The following is a 19,123-nucleotide window of genomic DNA, read 5'->3' on the forward strand; positions in this document are numbered from 1 at the left end:
CCATCTAATATTTGAGAGGCACTAGAGAAAATTGTGAAATCTGTGTTGATGATAGCAGTTCAATTAATTAGTCATGGTATAGAGATACTCCCATGAGTTACAATTCAAGGTATAAAGTACATGCTGGAAATTTCATTTTAATTCATAGAAATGTGTAATAGAAAGCAATAATTATAATTCAGAAAACTAGAAATAAGATTTTGGCCATGAAAGATGAGAGTCGTTTGTTACAGGAGAATTGGGAGGGCATTAAAAAGATAATGTAAGCCAGTAGAGGAGTGTGTGCTGGTGTATGAGTGAAGCCCACAGTGAGGGTTACTTATGAAAGTATATCTTCAGAAGGCGGTAAAAGCTAGCGATATTTTCTTTGCCCATGATTTCCTGTGGACAAAATATATAATACTAAGTATCTGCCTTCTGCATTGGAAGAACTATTTAAAATACAAGGTTCCCAGTGTTCTTATACCACCAATAAATTAATATTCTTAGAAAAATTAATGTCAAGCAGATATCACTAATGGAGAAGCCTGCTTTTTGTAAGTTTCAGTGGCTAAGAACTAAATATGAGTTTAATCTAAAGAAAAGGATGTCAGGTAGCTTTCCCTTACCCAGGTCTTGCTGAAGAATAAGCCTCAAGTCATGAATTTGAAAGAGAGTAAAGAGAATTATATGGGATGGTTTGGAGGGAGGGAGGTGAAGGAGGAAATGATATATTATAGTCCCCCAAATTAAAGAAATGTGTGCACACATACATATATACACATGAAGAATAAACCTTAAAAGTCAAATTAGTGCCTCATACCTATAATCCATCCCTCAGAAAGCTGAGACAGGAGGTTTGCCAAGAACAACTTAAGTATAGTGTGGGATGTCATCAAAGCCAGTACCCCATTTCTTTGCTACTAGTTTTCTGCATTGGCTACCTCTGTGTGCTTCATGTCACAATGATATTAACAGATTTTCTCTATTACATCTCCTACCACAAACCATTTAACCATAAGACAAAACAAACCATCCCTGCTTGGTTGTCTCTGTCAGGAATTTGCTGAGTGATGACAAAATAATTAGTATAAACATATTTGCATCTAGAAACACTTATAGTATTTTCTGAATATCTTCAATGACATAAATAGATAGAATTTTAATACTTGGAATAAAAAATTCAAGACCTATTACAAATCTTGATACAATTTAAGTTATTTTAATGGTAAGTACTTAACGATCTCATGAAAAACATTTAATTACCATAGTAACATTTGATTTTTTCTGAGGAAAAATGTCATCTCAATGCAGTGATAGCCTGAAGTGATAAGCAGTACACAAAAGACATTTGTATCATATTACAAGCTAGTGGGCTTTTATATGGCTTCTTCATAAATCCTTAGTTTTGGCAAACCCACCCCTACCCTTCCTTTTCCTGCTCCCTGATTCTCAAGAGTTGAACAAGTTGAACAAGACCAAACCAGTTAAAAATTATAATATGGAAAGGGAACCATTTGCCAGGATCCATGCCTAGCTGAGAGCTATTGGCAGTTGATTGTTGAGGAGGAAGAGTATCTCCTTTTAGGAATGTGGCCATTAAAGAGTTGTAGATGACTCCACCCTCATGTGCACATGGATGACACTAATTGAACTTAGTGGTTAAAATAAATACACAAACAAACAATTGTAAAATGAAGACACAAGGTTGGGAGATAGCTGTGATGGGGCTCTTGGAAGAAGAAAATGTGAGGAGTGAGGGGTGAATATGATCAAGATAAATTGTATATATGCATCAAAATTTTCAAGAATAAGAAAGGGAAGATGTAAGAATTCATCAGTCTTGATATTTATGAGACTGTTCAGTCCAAAGAACCAAGGAGTCTACAATCTGGCCTTTCAATTTTCATAGAAAATTAATTGCTTCAGTTGTTATGTAGGACCCAGTGCACAACTTCCAAAACTAATATTTGACATTGATTGTAGCAATGTGTTCAGAATGTCCATAGAAAGGTGAGAAAGTTGACCAAATGTTCCAAGAAGCCAGATGGAGTATGTATGTTACATGAGCAAAACACCTTATGAATTCACTCATACAGATTTACTAACTCTGGTGACAGGCAAAAGAAAAGCCATTTTTATTATATATACTAAATATATATACTATACTAAATATATATACTATACCTATATATATACTATACCTATATATATACTAAAATCTTTAATTGGAAAGACAATGAAAACTTAGTTATGCCAAATACTGTACAATCCTGTCACAATTTAGTCAAAGTTAGACTTGGAATCTTTCATTTAGTTTTCTTTCCAAAAATTATGGAGACTGAAATGATGAAGTATATACCTTCCTCTAGGCAAACATTCTACCACTGAGCTATATCCCTAGAAAGATTTAACTCCACAAAATAGATGGAGTAAACGCTCACTCATGAAGCTCTATATTTTAGAATGTTTAAATCATCTCTCTCAATCAATCTCTCTCTTTTTTCCCACCCCCCCATGTGTGTGTGACTGCTCTTTCACCTACAATCTACAATACATGTCAGCTGGTTGCTGGTTCTCTTCCTTCTTCACAGAGAATAAATTCAGATCATCAATAGGCAAGCGTCTTTACCTATTGAGTCATCTCACTAGTCCTTGAAACCCTGCTTTAAAAGTCTATTCTGTGAAGCAGAGTGCTCATCTTGAGCGTGAGCTGCATGAAAATGTGGCCCTGTCTCCATGGCAGCTGCTTCTCCTTTAACACAAATGAGTAATCTTATTTTGATTGTAAGACTGTGAAACAGAAGTGTCTGTGTCCAGCAAGTATCAGCAACAGAGCTTTTAGAAAGAAAAATAAAGAGGTCATGCTCTGTGACAAGGCCCCAGGAAAGGAGAATAGGGCTCTGTACTTTTCCAGAGAGTGCCTTTGCCTTTTTGCTGATTGATGGCCTGTCCGTGGGGATGCTGGCTATAGTAATGGTGTCGTGGCCTCTTTCTCAACAGTGGAAAGTGCTGTTAGTCCCAGTGTGGTGGAGGTGAGAGAGAACTGTCCTCACTGAGCTGACAAAACTACATTCAGCCATCTAGCTCAAGCTAGATGATACAGGGTGATGTGTACAGCTAATGCTTATATTACTTTGCGCATATAAAAGCCATACTAGAAAAGGCAGAAGAATACTTACCAGTGACTACTTCTTGGAAATGATTATAAAGGTTTCCATTTCTTTTATTAATATAAATTTTGTATTTACAAACATTAAAAGTAAGCATGAATAAATTCTGTGGGAAATATATATATGTATGTATATGTATGTATATGCTAATGAAAATTAAAATCATGCACTTGCTAATCTCGCAAGGAAGCATTGAGACTGGACCCTGACCTACATTCAAATCCTAAGGCTTCCACTAAATAGCTAGAATGGTGACAATGTGCCTCTCACTGTAGGGCATGCTGACAGGACTGATTGGAGCTCCTAGGCAAAGAATTCCCTGATTTCCCCTTGCAGGAGCATGTCCCTCCCTTTTAGAGATCCCTGTCCATTCATCTCCAATCTGGCATGGGAGGGATTCATGTCTGCTTGTTAATCTACCTCCTGCCAAGGCTTTTTCAGAGACTACTTAGTGTTTATTTCATTTAATAACACAGCTGTATGCTCTGGCAGTCTTTGGCAAACACAACTTGCCTGTGCTTTGACTCCTCAACTATACAAAAGATGTATATTTTGGTAAATCTCACATACTACTTTGTAGACTCAAGAGGCTCTAGCCAGGGTTGCCCCTAATTTCTGACCCTTGCTTTCTTCCTTAATCAGAAACCTCTGATTCCATTTCTCCCTTCTTTAGTTTGCCTGTTTTGCTGCATTAAAGGGAAAATCCTGATGCTGTTTCATCAAATAACCATTTGTCACCATGCCTATTATCTCATTTGAGAGCAATGAGAATACATGAGCATAATATTGTACCAAGAGACACCCAACTATTATAAAAGCCATCTAGAAACTTACAGGGAGTAAGGAAGTAAGACCGAAGGAAGGGTTATCAAATATTCAGGATTTCATTTATAATCTTCACAAATCCCATTTCACCTCCTCTAGTCCAATGGACAGGTTGTTCCTGGAGTGTCACAAGGGAAAAGTCATGTGATACAGATCTAGGTAGAGTGGGAGACTCCAGGGGTATTATGAAGCAAAGCAATGTGTGACAGGTATAGTTTGTAACTGAGTGGGTGGTTTGCTCCCCACTAACAGGATGAGTTTCTCCTAGAGTAGCTGGCAGAGACTACTAGAATCACGTGTCCTCCCAGACAACACATCCTTCTGCCAAACTGGAAAAGCTGCCTTCTGAAACGCATAGGGCCCGTCTCTACCATACACATCAAAGGTGATCTCGGGGCTCTGCTCTGCAGAAGGCACTGAACCTTGCGCTAATGGTGTGCCTTTCTTTAAAAAAGAAATACTAGTTTTTATATTGACTTAGGGCGCATACCTGTGTGTAAGCTCACACACACATGCACGCCCTTATCCAAAACAGTATACTTGGGGAAAATCAGAGAACCACCTAAGCGCTGTGTTCTACCCTTCACCATGTGAGCTCTGGGAATCAAGGTCATCAGGCTTGGTGACAAGTGCCTTTACCAGTTGAGCCATCTCACTAGCCTCCAGTGTTTTAACTCTATAAACCACAGATCACTATTTTTATGTAAACTTCTCTACTATTCATGGAACAAAGGTTTAAATGAGCCCTTGTGGGAATATCCTGTGACTATGACACATTATTACATAGCTTCTAATCCACTGCTGAAGCTGGAGCCTGAGGTAGTGTTGCTTTGTCTCAGTACTGTATCACAGTATCCTTATTCACTGTATCTTAAGCAACAGCATGTTCCCTTGCATCTGCAGACTGGAATTAAGTCAAGGACTGTTTTTGCTTTCGTCTTCCTCAGTTTGTCTACTTTGGAAGGTTAGGCAGCTGTGCTTGACATATAAACTTTTGAGCTGCTCAAGAGGTTTTTGTGTTCTTTTTGCACTTATTCATTTATTTAGTGTATGCATGTGTGTGTATATGTGTGCATATATGTTGAGTCAGAGAACAACTTGCAAGGGTAGGTTCTTCCATCATGTTGTTTCTGGGAATCAAAGGCAAGCCTTCAGGCTGAACAGAAAGCATCTCTGCTCACTTCAGCGGCTAGTTGTTTTCAGCTTGACACATCTAGAACGGAGTGTTAAGGGAGACTGCTTAGATTGAATTGGTCTGTTGGCATACCAGTGAGGGATTATATGTTAACTGAGGGCAATTCACCACAGCACTCTCTGGGAAAGCGATTCTGAATTATATGTGGGGAGAAATGGAGCTGATCATTAATCAACTCTTTGATCTTGACCATGAAGGAATGTGACCAGTCCTTTCAAGCTTCTGCCTCCTCCATGACTTCCCTATCATGATGGATTGTAGCAGGAACTGTGGGCCCAATAAGCCCCCTTTCCCTTCAGTTTTGTCAGGGCATTTTGTCATAGCAGTAGGAAAGGAAATTAAGACACCCACTGAGGCATCCTACTGTCCCTGCTCACAAGGATTTGAGCTACTTTTAGACAAGTGCACCTTAAATTTTCAGTTAGATCGGGGACAAATTCATAATATCTGTGCCACACAGGGACTGTTGTTGACAGCAGTGTTTGCTGTTTCATGATTCCTATCAGCTACATTTTCAGCATTCTCGCTAGATAAATAATAATAATAATGGTAGTATATGAAGAAAGGAAGATGCTGATTGATGTGAATTTTCTGTTGTGTAACGGCAGTGTGTTTTAATACATCATGTTACAAACTAAGAATAAAAATTTTGGTCAAAAGGTGTATACGTGGGCATGGATTTTACAAATTTCTCAGTGCATTTACCTGAGAGAATGTCTTTCCACTATTTACTTATTCCTAAAGTTGCAGGTATCTATTAATTATCACTCTAAGTAAGATTATTTGTTTGAATATTTGATGGATTTTTCAAACAAACCAAATCAGCCTCATCTCTCAGAAATTCCCTTGGTAACTGATGAGGAAACATTAATAGTATACCATTTTGGTTTCCTGGTGGCAGGAAACAGTTGTCTTTTTATAATACCCTTCCTCAACCAGTTCATCTCTGGCCCTCTATCAATAAACAAGAGATAACAAGTAAGTGGTGCTTCAGTGATGCCTGAGGATGCTTGAAAACAATTTTAAGTTGATTAAATAATTCATCCCAGAAGGTCTCATTACTTGATGACATTGCAAAACTTAGCTATTTCTTCAGAGGAAGGACATATATAAACAGATAAATGAAAGCTCAGAGTCAGGCTGCCTGGGCTCAATTGCAGTCTCAGTCACTTCTAGGCATTATGACTGAACAAAGATGGTTCACCCTTCTGTGTCACTGTATGCCCCTTTACTGTGGGCATGGTTGTCAGTTTAGCAGTTGCTGTGAGATTACCTTATTCTTATAATTTCCTAGAGAATTGAGTACTGGGTAAAAGTCATCCACTCCTATATAATATTAAAGGTATGAATATTCTAAAGAAAAGTTGATTGAAGTCTTAAAGCATGTAAATTGTACATTTAATGCATTCTTCGTGGGAAATTGGATGGCTTTGGCTTGAGCTGTGTGGCTATTGCTTCACCCTAAGATCTGAGCTCTTCTTAGTATTCAGTCGTTTGAGTGAGTGAATAAATTAACTATTAATTGATTTATTTTCACTTCCATCCTCTTGATGTTTTCCTTCAGGCCCGAACATCTTCAGGCAAGCTGTTTGGCTTGAGAAATAATCAGTACAGGCTTCTGAGAAATGGTGTGGTTTATGTTTTGTGTATGACTGAAGTAACAAAACTAATTGCTTTCCTGTTGTCTGCTTTGCATTGATCCTTCTGTGTGAACCAAAGCCTGTCAGTGTCTTCAAACTGGTAAATAGTGGTCACAGTGTTTAGCAATTTTAATACAACAGTGAGTGGGGTAGGGTGGAGATGAAAAAGCAAAGGGTAGAGAACTTAAAGTAAAACTTAATTTTTTATTTGTATATCCAGGCTTGTCTATTTCCATCAAAAGGCCATCATAAAAATTAGTAAGCAATTTGCCCTCACTATCCAAGAGCAAAAATGGCACTTTTCTAGAGAACCTACAAATTACAACCCTAACAACTTTTATATTAAGAGAGATTTCTTTTAATCAAGACTTCTATTTATATCTTTCAGTGTTTGAATAATTTTTAGTTGTGATATTTGCTTATGATGCTGGCCAGGAATTTGTTGTGACTGAAAACGATGTAAATTGACTGCCAATGCACACTGCTCACTTCTTAGCTCAGTCTACAGAGTTGCAAAGACTGGTTATCAACATTCCTTGTCACACACAGGTAGAACAGCATAGGGTGTGGAGGAATGCAGACTGGCTCCCTGTTAGCACTAGTCAGCAACCTAGACTCAGGTCAGTGTTGATTCCTGTCAGCTTTATCAGAAAGGTACTCTTCAACCAAGTTGAGGCTAGGGTCCTCCCGACTTAAGGTTTATGCTTGTGAATACCTGCAGCCCATTCCTTGTCATCCTCTGCTTGTGAATACCTGTAGTCCATTCCTTGAGGGTCTCTGCTTTTGAACTATGCACCACTCTTTGAGGAACTGAGCTGGTGATTATTTGTGGTCCACAGAAGAGCCTTGGCTTACTCATTTCTAAATTTTCCTGTCTCCTGTTTTTCTTTTGTTTCTGTTTAATGCAAATGACAAATTATGTCATTTCCTTTCTTTCAAACCACCTTACTTACTTTCATGATAGCTTATCTCACTCAAACCTCATTTAAAATTCTGTATATGCAGCATATGTTGCATGTTTTGGGGGCACATAATTGGAGGCTTCTTCTCTACAGAAAAACGTGAACATGCACTTGTCACTTTTTCTCATAAATATAATTCTTTTGCATAGCAACTTCCATCCCTTTTGGGAACAATATCTGTGCCTCTGGACTCTGCTGTTATTGGAATTCAGGATGGCACTTACTAAGAGGGCTTGCCAGAGATTTGACTTGGTGGTCTACTGCCGATGATGCTAGAATTCACTGAGAACAAGAAGCTGTCTTTTCACAAAAATCAACAGATTACAAAGAAAGTGCATATCAGCACAGCACAAGCAGTGAAAAAAAAATGCTGTGAGGAGAAAGAGATAAATCCATGTTTTAGAAAGACTGCTGTCGTCTTTCTTTATAAAAGCAGACATTTTGTAATTCACATGAATTTTAATCACTTCAAGTGAACCATAAGCAAATTGAATTGAGGCAGAACATAAGATTGCTTGTAGCTTAGGGGAGGAGACCTGACAGATGAGAATCCATAGCCTCTGACTGGTGGGATGGAAGAGCTGTAAAAACAGTGGTGATGACACAACCTTGTGAACTTAATTTGTATGGAATTTAGTAATTACAATTAAAATTATTGAAATGTCAAAAATGTGTGTTTTTTGGTGTATGTATCCCAAAGTGCACTAATATTAATGAATAGTATGCATATGTTTTCTAAAAGGAAATAGTTGTTTACTAAACTCGTAAAAGGAGGTCAGCAATTGGATTTGGAAACAAATACAGTTTCAGCAGTAGGTTTTTTTTGTTTTGTTTTGTTTTTCTTTTTTCGTGTGTGTGTGTGTGTGTGTGTGTGTGTGTGTTTGTCCCAATTGCCTTCATTCCTGAAGGAATACTTCTGTAAAAGAAAATACTATTGTCATATGTTGAATTTACAAAGTTAATGAATGCCCAATTACACAATTAAAAGAAAGAAGACATGGTTTAAGTTAATAAGCCCAGGAGAGTTGATGACTCTGCTGGACACAGGCAGACTAACTAGTTGTTCAAGACTCTGTTTCTGTGGGAGCACAGAACAGATGGTGATATCTCTGCTATTTGTTTCTGGTGGGATGAGTTGTCAAGACAGGCAGTCATGTGGCTTGTGGGTCACTTGAACTTGTGCCATCAGTCTATGCAGGACTTTGTGACCTATGCAAGATATTTGGTTATGCCACTGCACAGTTGTGTCACATAACACGTCCAAGAAAAAAGTCTAGTGTCATCCCTTTGTGTGTACCTGGTTGGGATTTTGCCATTCTTGCTAATGTAAAGGTCCAAATAAATTCATGTTGAACAAAGAATTAATTTACAAAAAAGTATGGTGAATTATGACAGTTTCATTACCAGGAATTCTTTGTTCCTTCTTTCTTAAATGTCTGTTTAGTATATTTCGTTGTTTACTCATTGTTGTTCCAATAAAATGTCAAGAAATAATTCATAGGCTTTGTGGGAAAACATATATAACACAAAACCAAGAACTATTGCTGTTGACTGTCTACAAGTTACATGTCATAAGCTAACATACTTAAAATAGATACATATACTGTGTCTTAGAAGAATAGTTTAACAAGCACTGATGCCCTTGTTTGGATTTTTTCTAATCCATTTCTCTTTCTGTTTCCCTTCTTTCCATGCTGACTTTGATGTAGCAGACCACTTGGGGATTGAATTCATGGGTAAGACAAAATAATTTGTTCCTTATATGCCCTTAGATCACTTTGGTAATAAATATATTGTTCTCTATTTTCATCTGATTATAATCAAAATCACTCATTGTCAGATACTATTTGGAAAACGAAACTCTTTAGTCCACTCCACATTTGGCATAGGCTCAAAATAGAGGCCTTAACTACAAATCCAGAGTTGATGTGATGTTCTGAATTTCTGAAATTCTGCAGAAATAGGATTTGCCTCTAGGCCTCGATAGTTTCCTTTCTATTCTTCCATTTCCTTAACTATAAAATAAGGGTGCTAACAGTATATATATATATATATATATATATATATATATATGTATGTATGTATGTATGTATATATATATATATATATATATATATATATATATTGCTTAGCACAGCACACCCACATGTAAAAAATACATGATAATGATAGACAACAGCAATTCAAAAATCTACATCAATGTTTGCTGTTTAAATCCCTCTTCTTCTCACAGGTTGACTGTATTGGTAACTCATAACATCAATACTAACTTGTATTGTAGGCATTTATACATTTCCATGAATAAAATTGAAATAATATTTAAAATATTGCTAATTAATGACACAGTTTTGAAAATTCTTGAACATCTTCAAGGGACTTCACTTTCTACTTTCATAGATAATTTAGTTAAAAATAAAGATAATTCTGAGTCTATTACAAGTTAAATAAAATGTGTGCCATGAAGCACACAATATGGAAAGATAATTAGTAGCAAATAATTAGTTAAATTGAAAAATCCGGCATTTGAGACTGAGTTCTTCAAGTTCTGCCTGTTTGGATCTAAACTCAAGATTTCTTTTTCTTATATAATTCAGACATAAATACTTGCTATATATATATATATATATATATATATATATATATATATATATGGAATTGTGAAAATTCAGACAAATTGACTTGTACTCCCATTTATTGTGATAATGTTCATCCAGTCTCAGTCAGCAAAAAACAAGGCAGAATACTAGAAATAGGCTAGACAGGGTTTAGAGTCTAGGAATTCATGATAACAAGTTCCAATATCTTAATTGCACTCAGATAAGATGCTATTAGCTTGGAGTCATGGGATGTAAGAACTATATGGAAAGCCATTATGTATTTAGAATGTCATATCAACAGATATTTGAAATGGGAAGATGATGAAGGCCACACTGGGAGATTATCAAGGATGGCAGGAAACTTAACTCTTTGTGTTCTTAGTTATGAATATGCTATTACTGAGAATATGCTGAGAGTTAGGACATTTATAGAAGATGCTTAAGAGACTAGATATAGAAATGTGAGTTTGGGGTACATCATTTGACAGAAGATGCCTAGTTGATTGTTGTATTTCTGGAAGTATGGGGGATCATAGGTTAGTGGCCTCATTTTTGGATCAGAATTTCTCTTCCCTGTTTCATGATCTGACTCATTAGCATTCTGTTATTTTATTATTTCATCACTGATACAGCATGCAGCCCAGTTATTATATGTTTGAGACACTGGCACATAAATTGGGTTAAATTACATTCAGGGCAATGAAACTCAAGATATTACTCAATTAAAGTTTGAATCCAACCATGTAATGTGTGGTTAGTATGAAAGTATGTTAAGAAAATATGAAAACAAATAATACTCATTATTGAAGTGATTGAACAAATATGTACAACGAAAAAGGGACTGTGATCACCTTGTGTATTGACGAATAATGAATGATTTGAAGGAGTTGAGAGAAGGAAAAAATTTCAAATCATGCTTATGTGAATGAATAGCCAATTGAAAGAAAGAAGCAAACAAATAAAAATGGAGGTCAATATTTGAGGAGCTATGATTTTAGATATTGTATAAGTAGATGAAACTAGGGCTAGAATTGAAAAACTAGGGCTAGAAATGTTTATCATATGTAAAATTTTCCAATACCAGAGTACAATAGAAGTCAATGGGAAGGAATTTGTTATTTATAGCCAAGATTATTAAAAGCTGGGTACAAAAATAATTTCTCAGTGGCTCACAAAAGGAGAGTTCTATTGCCAGGAAGTATTCTCTCTTGCCCAGAGCATGTGGCCCTGGCCAACTAATGACTACGTTTCATCTAAGTGGTGATTTATTGACCTAGCCTGGTTCTTTCCTGTGGCTTCAATATCTCCCAGGCTTGCTTTGTCATCTCTATCTATCTAACAACATTGGGACAGAGAGCACAGGCTTCTTTAAGTGACTTGGTCTGAAAAACTGACATCAGCTCACATTTCTTAATAGTTTCCTCCCAGGAATGAATCAAATAACACCATTATTCCACAAATGTGACTAGGAAATTCAACCTTAGACTCACTGAAAATTAGTAATTTTAGTAATTTAAACCATAATATAAGTTCTAGCAATGTGAAGAACCAGAAATTTTGGAAGACTGAAGAAAGTGTTCTCTAGGAGTCAGGAGTGCTGAGCCATAGCTTTGCAGGTATAAACAAAATTAAAACAGGCTTTTAAAAATGGGAACTTAGAATAGGGCTATTCATATAAGATTTGAGTTTTAGTTACAGTAGGGGAAAATGGAATAAAACAAGAGGCTGAATACTGAGGGTTGCTGAAAGAGATAGATGAGAAATTTTAGTGGAGGAAAAGACTAAATCTAATCTATGGACCACAAGTTACAGAAAATATTGAGTGTGTGATGGGAGATGTCATTCTGTAAATACGTTTCTCATATTGGTTAATGAATAAAGCACTGTTGGCCAATAGGAAAGCAAAATAGGCAGGGCTAGAGGACAAGGAGGAGAGAAGAGGTAGTAGGGAGGAGTTCCAAGATGGAGGACGGAGAGAAAAAAAGGCCAGCCCCTCTCTCCTGTAAGAAAAGACCATGTGGAAGTAATTAGATTAATAGAAATGGGTTAATATTTAAGACAGATCTAGCCGATAAGAAACAAGTAACTGGCCATTAGCATTTATATCAAATACAGTGTTTCTGTGTGTTATTTGGGGCTAGCAAGGCAGTGGGCCTAGAACGGTGTGAAAAACATACTCCTAACAAGTGTATTCTGTATGGTAGAGAATAAGTCCATTAGAAGGGAAAGCAGTTCGCACTCCTTGTTCACCAGTGGTAGCAGGGAATAGGTATCAGCGCCATGGGTTTATGGCCCTCAAAGTCGTTTTGAGAAAATGAGCACTAGGCCTCATGGATAAAGATATTTGATCCATTGGGCTGTGGTGTTTGCAGGGTCTGAGAGTGTCAGTTTCACGGCTATTGAGCAGAACACCTGCAGGCAGAGGAATCACCACATAGCTGGTGGTAGGGCTAGAGATTCTTAGATCCCAGAAGGGAAGTGGCAAGATAGCAAACAAAATTGTTATACAAAGTGTTAATCATCTCCGTGGAAAGAAATAGACCACTCTTCACCATACCAGGAGACTTCTAGCATCGCTGACATGTACAGCACCGTGGAACTAAAATGTATACTGGAATGTCTAGGTGACAACTTATTTGAAGAGTGCAATTCTTGGTCCAGGTAAAATAGTAGGTTACTGTGTAGTTCATCCATATGACACTCAGCATAAGGTTACTGCAAATCTTAGAAATTTAGAGTCAAATCATAGGTCTGAAGTCTTACAGGGAATGGGTTCCCAGTATGGAACTATTTGACTCCTGAAATAGATACTGCCTTGGACAGAAGGGCTTGGCCAGTAAGATGGAACAAGGGGGATGTCTGATATACAGGTAAATAATGATGACTGTAAAAGGAGAGTTCAGAGCAGTGAGTGGGTTTAAACATTTAGTGATACAGTCTTTCAATTACCCTACTTGAACACTTACACACTTTGCTGAATCTAAATTTGTAAAATGATGTTTTTGGCTTTGCAAATAAATATTTTGAATTTAATCTGTGATTACAGAATTGATTTAGGTAAAATGTCTTAAAGATGATTATTACATTACTAAATCATCTATGGATGAAAATTTCATGTGGAAATGGAAGTATATACAAAATATATATCAATTTATCTTGTCAGTTTACTGGTGGGCAGATAATTTTTACCAGTTTTGTTTGCATGTGTTTGTGTGTGTGTGTGGGGGGGGGGGGAGAATTGTTTAAATGGAATTACTCTCACAGCATCATATAGTAGAAAATTCCAAGATATACTGCTGTGTATCTCCCATGTGTAAAGAACTTCCAAGTTATTTCAATTTCCACGAGAGATGAATGTGTTAACTCTATATCACCCACATATGCCTTTCCTTTTTTTCAACATTTAGTAGTCACTAATCTTTTCATTGTTACTATAGTTTTGCCTTTTCCAGAAGGTCAAGATGTTGGCATGTAATTGTCTATTCTGGCAATAAGCTTCACTGCATTTTTATTGTCATAATTGTTCAGTGAAGTTAAATGTGTGTGATGTGAAGTATTTGTCAAGACACAGCAACACATCCATGTCTTATCACATTTTTACAGACAATGCTCTTTCATTGAGTAGTATTTCAGTGTCCAAATGTCTCACAGTTTAATGATTTAACCTCAGAAAAGATCTAACAATTCTTAAAATAACCTCATGATAAAAAAACCACATGTAGGATTATATACAGATGTAAACTTCCATTGCTGCTAGATCATATGGTGAGGACATAACGTTTATAAGAAATTGTTTATCTCTCTTATATAGTGTCTGCACCACATAGTATTTCGGTAATGTGGGAGCAGAATTGTTGCTTCATATCCTTGCCAGAACCCCTGTCAGCATTTTAGATTTCAACATTTCTGATAGGAGTGCAGTGCCATCACATTCTTTCCATTTGCTGTTTCCTGACATCTAATGTGGACCATTTCTCACTATGCTAATTTTCCATTTATAAATCTTCTTTGGTGAGTTGTATGTCAAGATCTTTGGTGCAGTTTTGACTGTTTTTATGAATGTAGAATATTAAGAATTCTTTCTATATGTTGGCTAGCAGTGTTTCAACAGTTACATCTTTGGTAATTACTTTCTGTCAAGTAATACTTTCTTTTATTATTTTCTTGGCTGTACACTTCTCAGATAAAAACATTAATTTTAGTGAACTGTGATGGTTATATAATTCTTTCTTCTGTACAACTTCCCTTCATTGTGCTGTCTAAAGTCATTGCTGCCTGATGTCATTCTAGGTTATTTTCTCATAATGTTACAGCTTTGCATTTTACACTCATGAATGTGATTCATTTTGAATTAGGTTTTCTGAAAACTAAAACAAACATACCCTGGTGGTTTCATTTGCATGAGATGGCCAGCTGTTTGAACAGCACTAGTTGACTATGGTATCTTCTCTTCAGTTGACTATATCTCTGTGTGCCTAAGTCTGTGAAGTCTGTTTTGTTCCATTCAGCCATCTATAATTTTCTTATCAGCAATATACTGCATAGATTATTATAGGTTTTGAGTCAGGTAGTGTCAGCCTTCCAATATTACTATTATTATTATTATTATTATATTTTGTTATTGCTTTTCAACAGTAACCTTACTAAATTTTGTTCCTCGTTGCTCCTAATCTTTAGAATCCATTTTAAAAAGTAACAGTATGACTCACCAGGCTTTGTACATGAATTATATTGATTCAATAGACAAGTTAGAAAAAAATTGGTATCTAGACAATATTGATTCCTCCAGTATATTGTCATGGAATTCCTCTTCATTTATTTTGTTCTTTATAAAAAAAAAAAATTGTCGGTAGAAATTTTTTCATACAGACCTTAATACATATTTGTAGACTTATACCTAAATATTATTTTTGTGGGGGAGAGAGTAATACAAACAGTTTTGTGAGCTTAATTTCTAGTTCTATTTGTTCAGTATTGGTACGTAGGCTAATGTCCATCTTTTGTTTATTAATTAACTACTATATAGGTATAATTATTATTTCTGAAAAGGATTTTTCTGCTGTTGGTACTCCAATGTTGTTTAATATTTATGATAATTTTGTAAGCAAATAAGAAGATATTTTTTCTTTCTTCCTAATTTACATGTTTTTTGCTCCTTGCATTGTGTCACATGATTAGTCAAAAAGTTTACAAGAGGATATTTGCTTATTTTATTCCTGATCTTAGTGAAACACTTGCTTTCCTTGCCATTGAGTGTAAATGTGGGATATTCATAAATATTCTTTCTCAAGTTGATGGTATCATTTCAATTCCTAGTTGTCCAAGTTTCTAATCGTAAATAATCTTTTCAATTACTATTTCTCAATCTATAGGTATGATCATGCAATTATTCTTAGTTTATTGAAATTATGGTTACACTAATCACTTTTCAATTGTTGACACATCCTTGAATAACTAAAATAAATTTCATGGGGTAATGTCATCCAATTTTATTTTAATGAGTCCTAGGACCCCTTCTTTCTAAAATCTCCAATCTTGCTTTGAATATAATTAATTTACTTTTTACTTGAGGTACAATGTATTTCACAAAATAGTGCAAGCACATGTTTCAACAAAGATTTAACATTCCAAAAGTGTAGGAATATCTGTGTGCCTGCTGATCAATCAGCTTCAAAACCTAAAATCTTCAAAGAGTTACAAACAAATTCGCATTTTATGCCAGGGGCTCCAAACCTTATGCCTCAATATTCCTGATACTATTGAATCAACACATACTTACCTGAGTTGCTATCTGTGAGATATATTGAAAATGCTGATATATGTATTTCGATCTTTTAACACCAAAGTGTCCATATTAAAAAGAGAAAAAGCTAAACACAATGAAGTGAAATAATCAGTACAATAAAATGTTATAGGTCAAATACAATGAGAGAAAGGGAAGAGGGAACTTTTCAGTATATTTGGAGAGCACTGGAATGGGATCCCAGTGCAGAAGGTATTTGAGCAGCAGCCAAATGGGTAAGTTGCCTTAGTCAAGCCACACCAGGAATTTATACTGCTTCTTACTGCCTCTTCATTTCTCTGAGCTTGCTACTTCAGTTCACTCTCTGGGTCTAAGAACGAACTGTGTATCCTTAGAACTGTAAAAAGAATAAGTGTACTGAACATAATTACCCCAAATCCCTTTCTGGTTAAATAATAAACTCTAAGGGATAATTATACTACATAATAATCTATACCAAATCCAGTGTCTATGAAGCTGTCAGCATTCAGAAATAGTATTTTCTTAATTATATTCATAATTTTTCCTAGTGACACCTATGGGATTTGTGCCATAAAAAATTAAGAAAAAAAATACTGGTATGGAAGGTTATGTCAGTTAAAGCATAATGTTATCTTACACAATGAAGGCAACAATTTATACATACATATAAGATACAGAATAATGTTTGCAAATTAAAGTTATAGAACTGACATTAAGCAAATAAATTTTTTTTAGTTTATGACTTAAACTTTGTTTTTAATACATTATTAAAAACAGAATTTTTTCTTAGTTTGAAGAGGTGCCGTTTATTAATTGTCAATCTCAGTGTCTGTGCTACTGGTGTTATGTTCAGGAAGATGTCTCCTGTACCAATTTGTTTGAGGGTACCTCCCACTTTCTCTTCTAAGAGGTTCAGTGTGGCTGGATTTATTTTGGGGGTCTTTGATCCATTTGGATTTGAGTTTCGTGCATGGCGATAGACATAGGTCTATCTGTAGTCTTCTACACAGAATCATCCAGTTGTGCCAGCACAATTTGTTGAAGATGCTTTCCTCCTTCAATTGTATACTTTTAGCTGTTTTGTCAAACATCAGGTGTTCATAGGTGTGTGGGTTAATATCAGGATTTTCAATTCCATTCCATTGTTCTACCTGTCTATTTTTGTGCCAATACCCATGGAGGGATACTCCCTTTGCCAAGAGGCAGGAGGGAGGGCCTAGTCCCTACTCCAAATGACTTGAAAGATTTTGTTCATCCCTTCTGGAAGGCATCACCCTCCCTGTAGAGTGGGAGGAGGGATGAGTTGAGAGGGAGTTTGGGGACAGGGGAGGGAGGAAACTGTGATCGATATGCAAAATAAGAAAAAATAATAACAATAAAGATAAATAGAATTTTTTTAGCTTACTATTTAATAAGTTTATCTCATATTGTGACTACATCATTCTATGAAATAAATGAACCTTGTAAGCCCAAGTCCTCACTGACGTTTATAAAATCCAGACATTCCTCCATATTTGATGCTTGGCCAGAGCACATATCAAATTGCCCACACTTAGAAGGTATGATGATGAAGGTACAAAGAAGATTTCTCACCTGACAAACATCAAGCTATTCTATCAAGTAGAGTATAGCCAAAGAGTACAGTTCTACACACACACCATTTGTAATGTTAAATTTCTTGAAAAATTACCTGTGTTAGACTATCATCAAGATATTGAAAAGTATGTGCCAAAAAATTTGGGTTCTCTTTTGAACTCTCAAAAATGCATATTGTAGAACAGTTTATGTAGTGATCATAAATGACAAACCTGATGAACATCTAAGTTTAATTTCTTATCCAAACAATGGTAAAGTAGATGTGTCATATCGTGAAATATGAATTTTATTAAATTTGTGATAATGGGTTATCTTTGAAGAATCAAGATCTTTCGGGAGTAGGGCTTCCATTTGCTTCTAGGGAGACACTTTTTAAAATATCATAAAGAAAATCCAGTTATACCACTCTTGGGCATGTATACCCAAGGATATTCAGTCATTTTATAAGGACTCTTTCTCAACTATGTTCATAGCAGCTTTATTTGTAATATCCAGAAACTAGAAACAACCCAGATTTATCTGATCTGAGGAATGGGTAAAGAAACTGTGGTAAGTTTATACACTGGAATATTACTCAGCTGTTGAAAACAAAGACACCAGGAAATTTGAAAGCAATGGATGGAACTAGAAAAAAAATCACCCTGAGTGAGATAACCCAGACAGATAAAGACACACATACTTAGGCATAAGTGGATATTAGCTATACAACAAAAGACAGCTAAGCTACAAGCCTCAGACTCAGAGAATTGAGGTAACAAGAAGGGGTCATGGAGGGAACACCCACTTCTCCCTGGGAAGAAGAAGTAGGAGAGATTGTGTAAGTGGACTGAGGGCAGGTGAGGATAGGAATATGAGCAATCAGATTTGGGGCCATAGAGTGCTGAGGGGGACTTCTGGGGGGGTATATTTCAGGTTGTGTGGAAGTCTGGTGCAGGGAAATCTCCCAGAGTCTGTGGAGAGGATCCCAACTCAGACAATTAGGAATGGTGAACAAATAGCCAAATGTGGCCATCTCCTGTAATCAGATTGGTACTTTGCCCACATGTCATCAAAGAGGTGTCATCCAGCAACTGATGGAGATCCACAGTGAAACATTAGGTGGGATTTGTGAATCCAACAGATGACAAGAAGATAGGAGTGTAGGATTCAGAGGGTTAAGGACCCCACAGGAGGCTTCACACAATCAACTAATCTAGGGCTCACATGGCCTCACAGAGAAAAAACAGAAAACCAGAGAACCTCCAAGGGACAGACCTAGTCACTCAGCATATGTGTTACAGTTACAGGGGCTGTCTCTGATTCTTTTACTGGCTTTTAGGAACCTACTCCTCATACTGAGTCACCTTGCCCACCTTTAATACATGAGAGGTGCTTAGTCTTAGTGAAACTTGA

The 19,123-nt window shown here is 36.3% G+C and overlaps 1 protein-coding gene across 9 annotated transcripts in view; it reads left to right on the forward strand.

Moving 5' to 3' along the window:
* Window positions 1-19,123, forward strand: part of Nrg3 (neuregulin 3) — a 970,742-nt gene that overhangs the window by 844,727 nt on the left and 106,892 nt on the right. For 5 of the 9 annotated variants that reach the window (XM_051206895.1, XM_051206901.1, XM_051206896.1 and 2 more), the window contains exon 4: window positions 9,484-9,510. In XM_051206895.1, the coding sequence (XP_051062852.1) occupies window positions 9,484-9,510 (27 nt within the window). The remainder of the gene's footprint in view (window positions 1-9,483; window positions 9,511-19,123) is intronic. The other 4 variants (XM_051206897.1, XM_051206903.1, XM_051206904.1 and 1 more) reach the window with 1 other exon arrangement.

This window comes from Phodopus roborovskii, unplaced genomic scaffold (assembly GCF_943737965.1).
Source record: "Phodopus roborovskii unplaced genomic scaffold, PHOROB, whole genome shotgun sequence".
Lineage (NCBI taxonomy): Eukaryota > Metazoa > Chordata > Mammalia > Rodentia > Cricetidae > Phodopus > Phodopus roborovskii.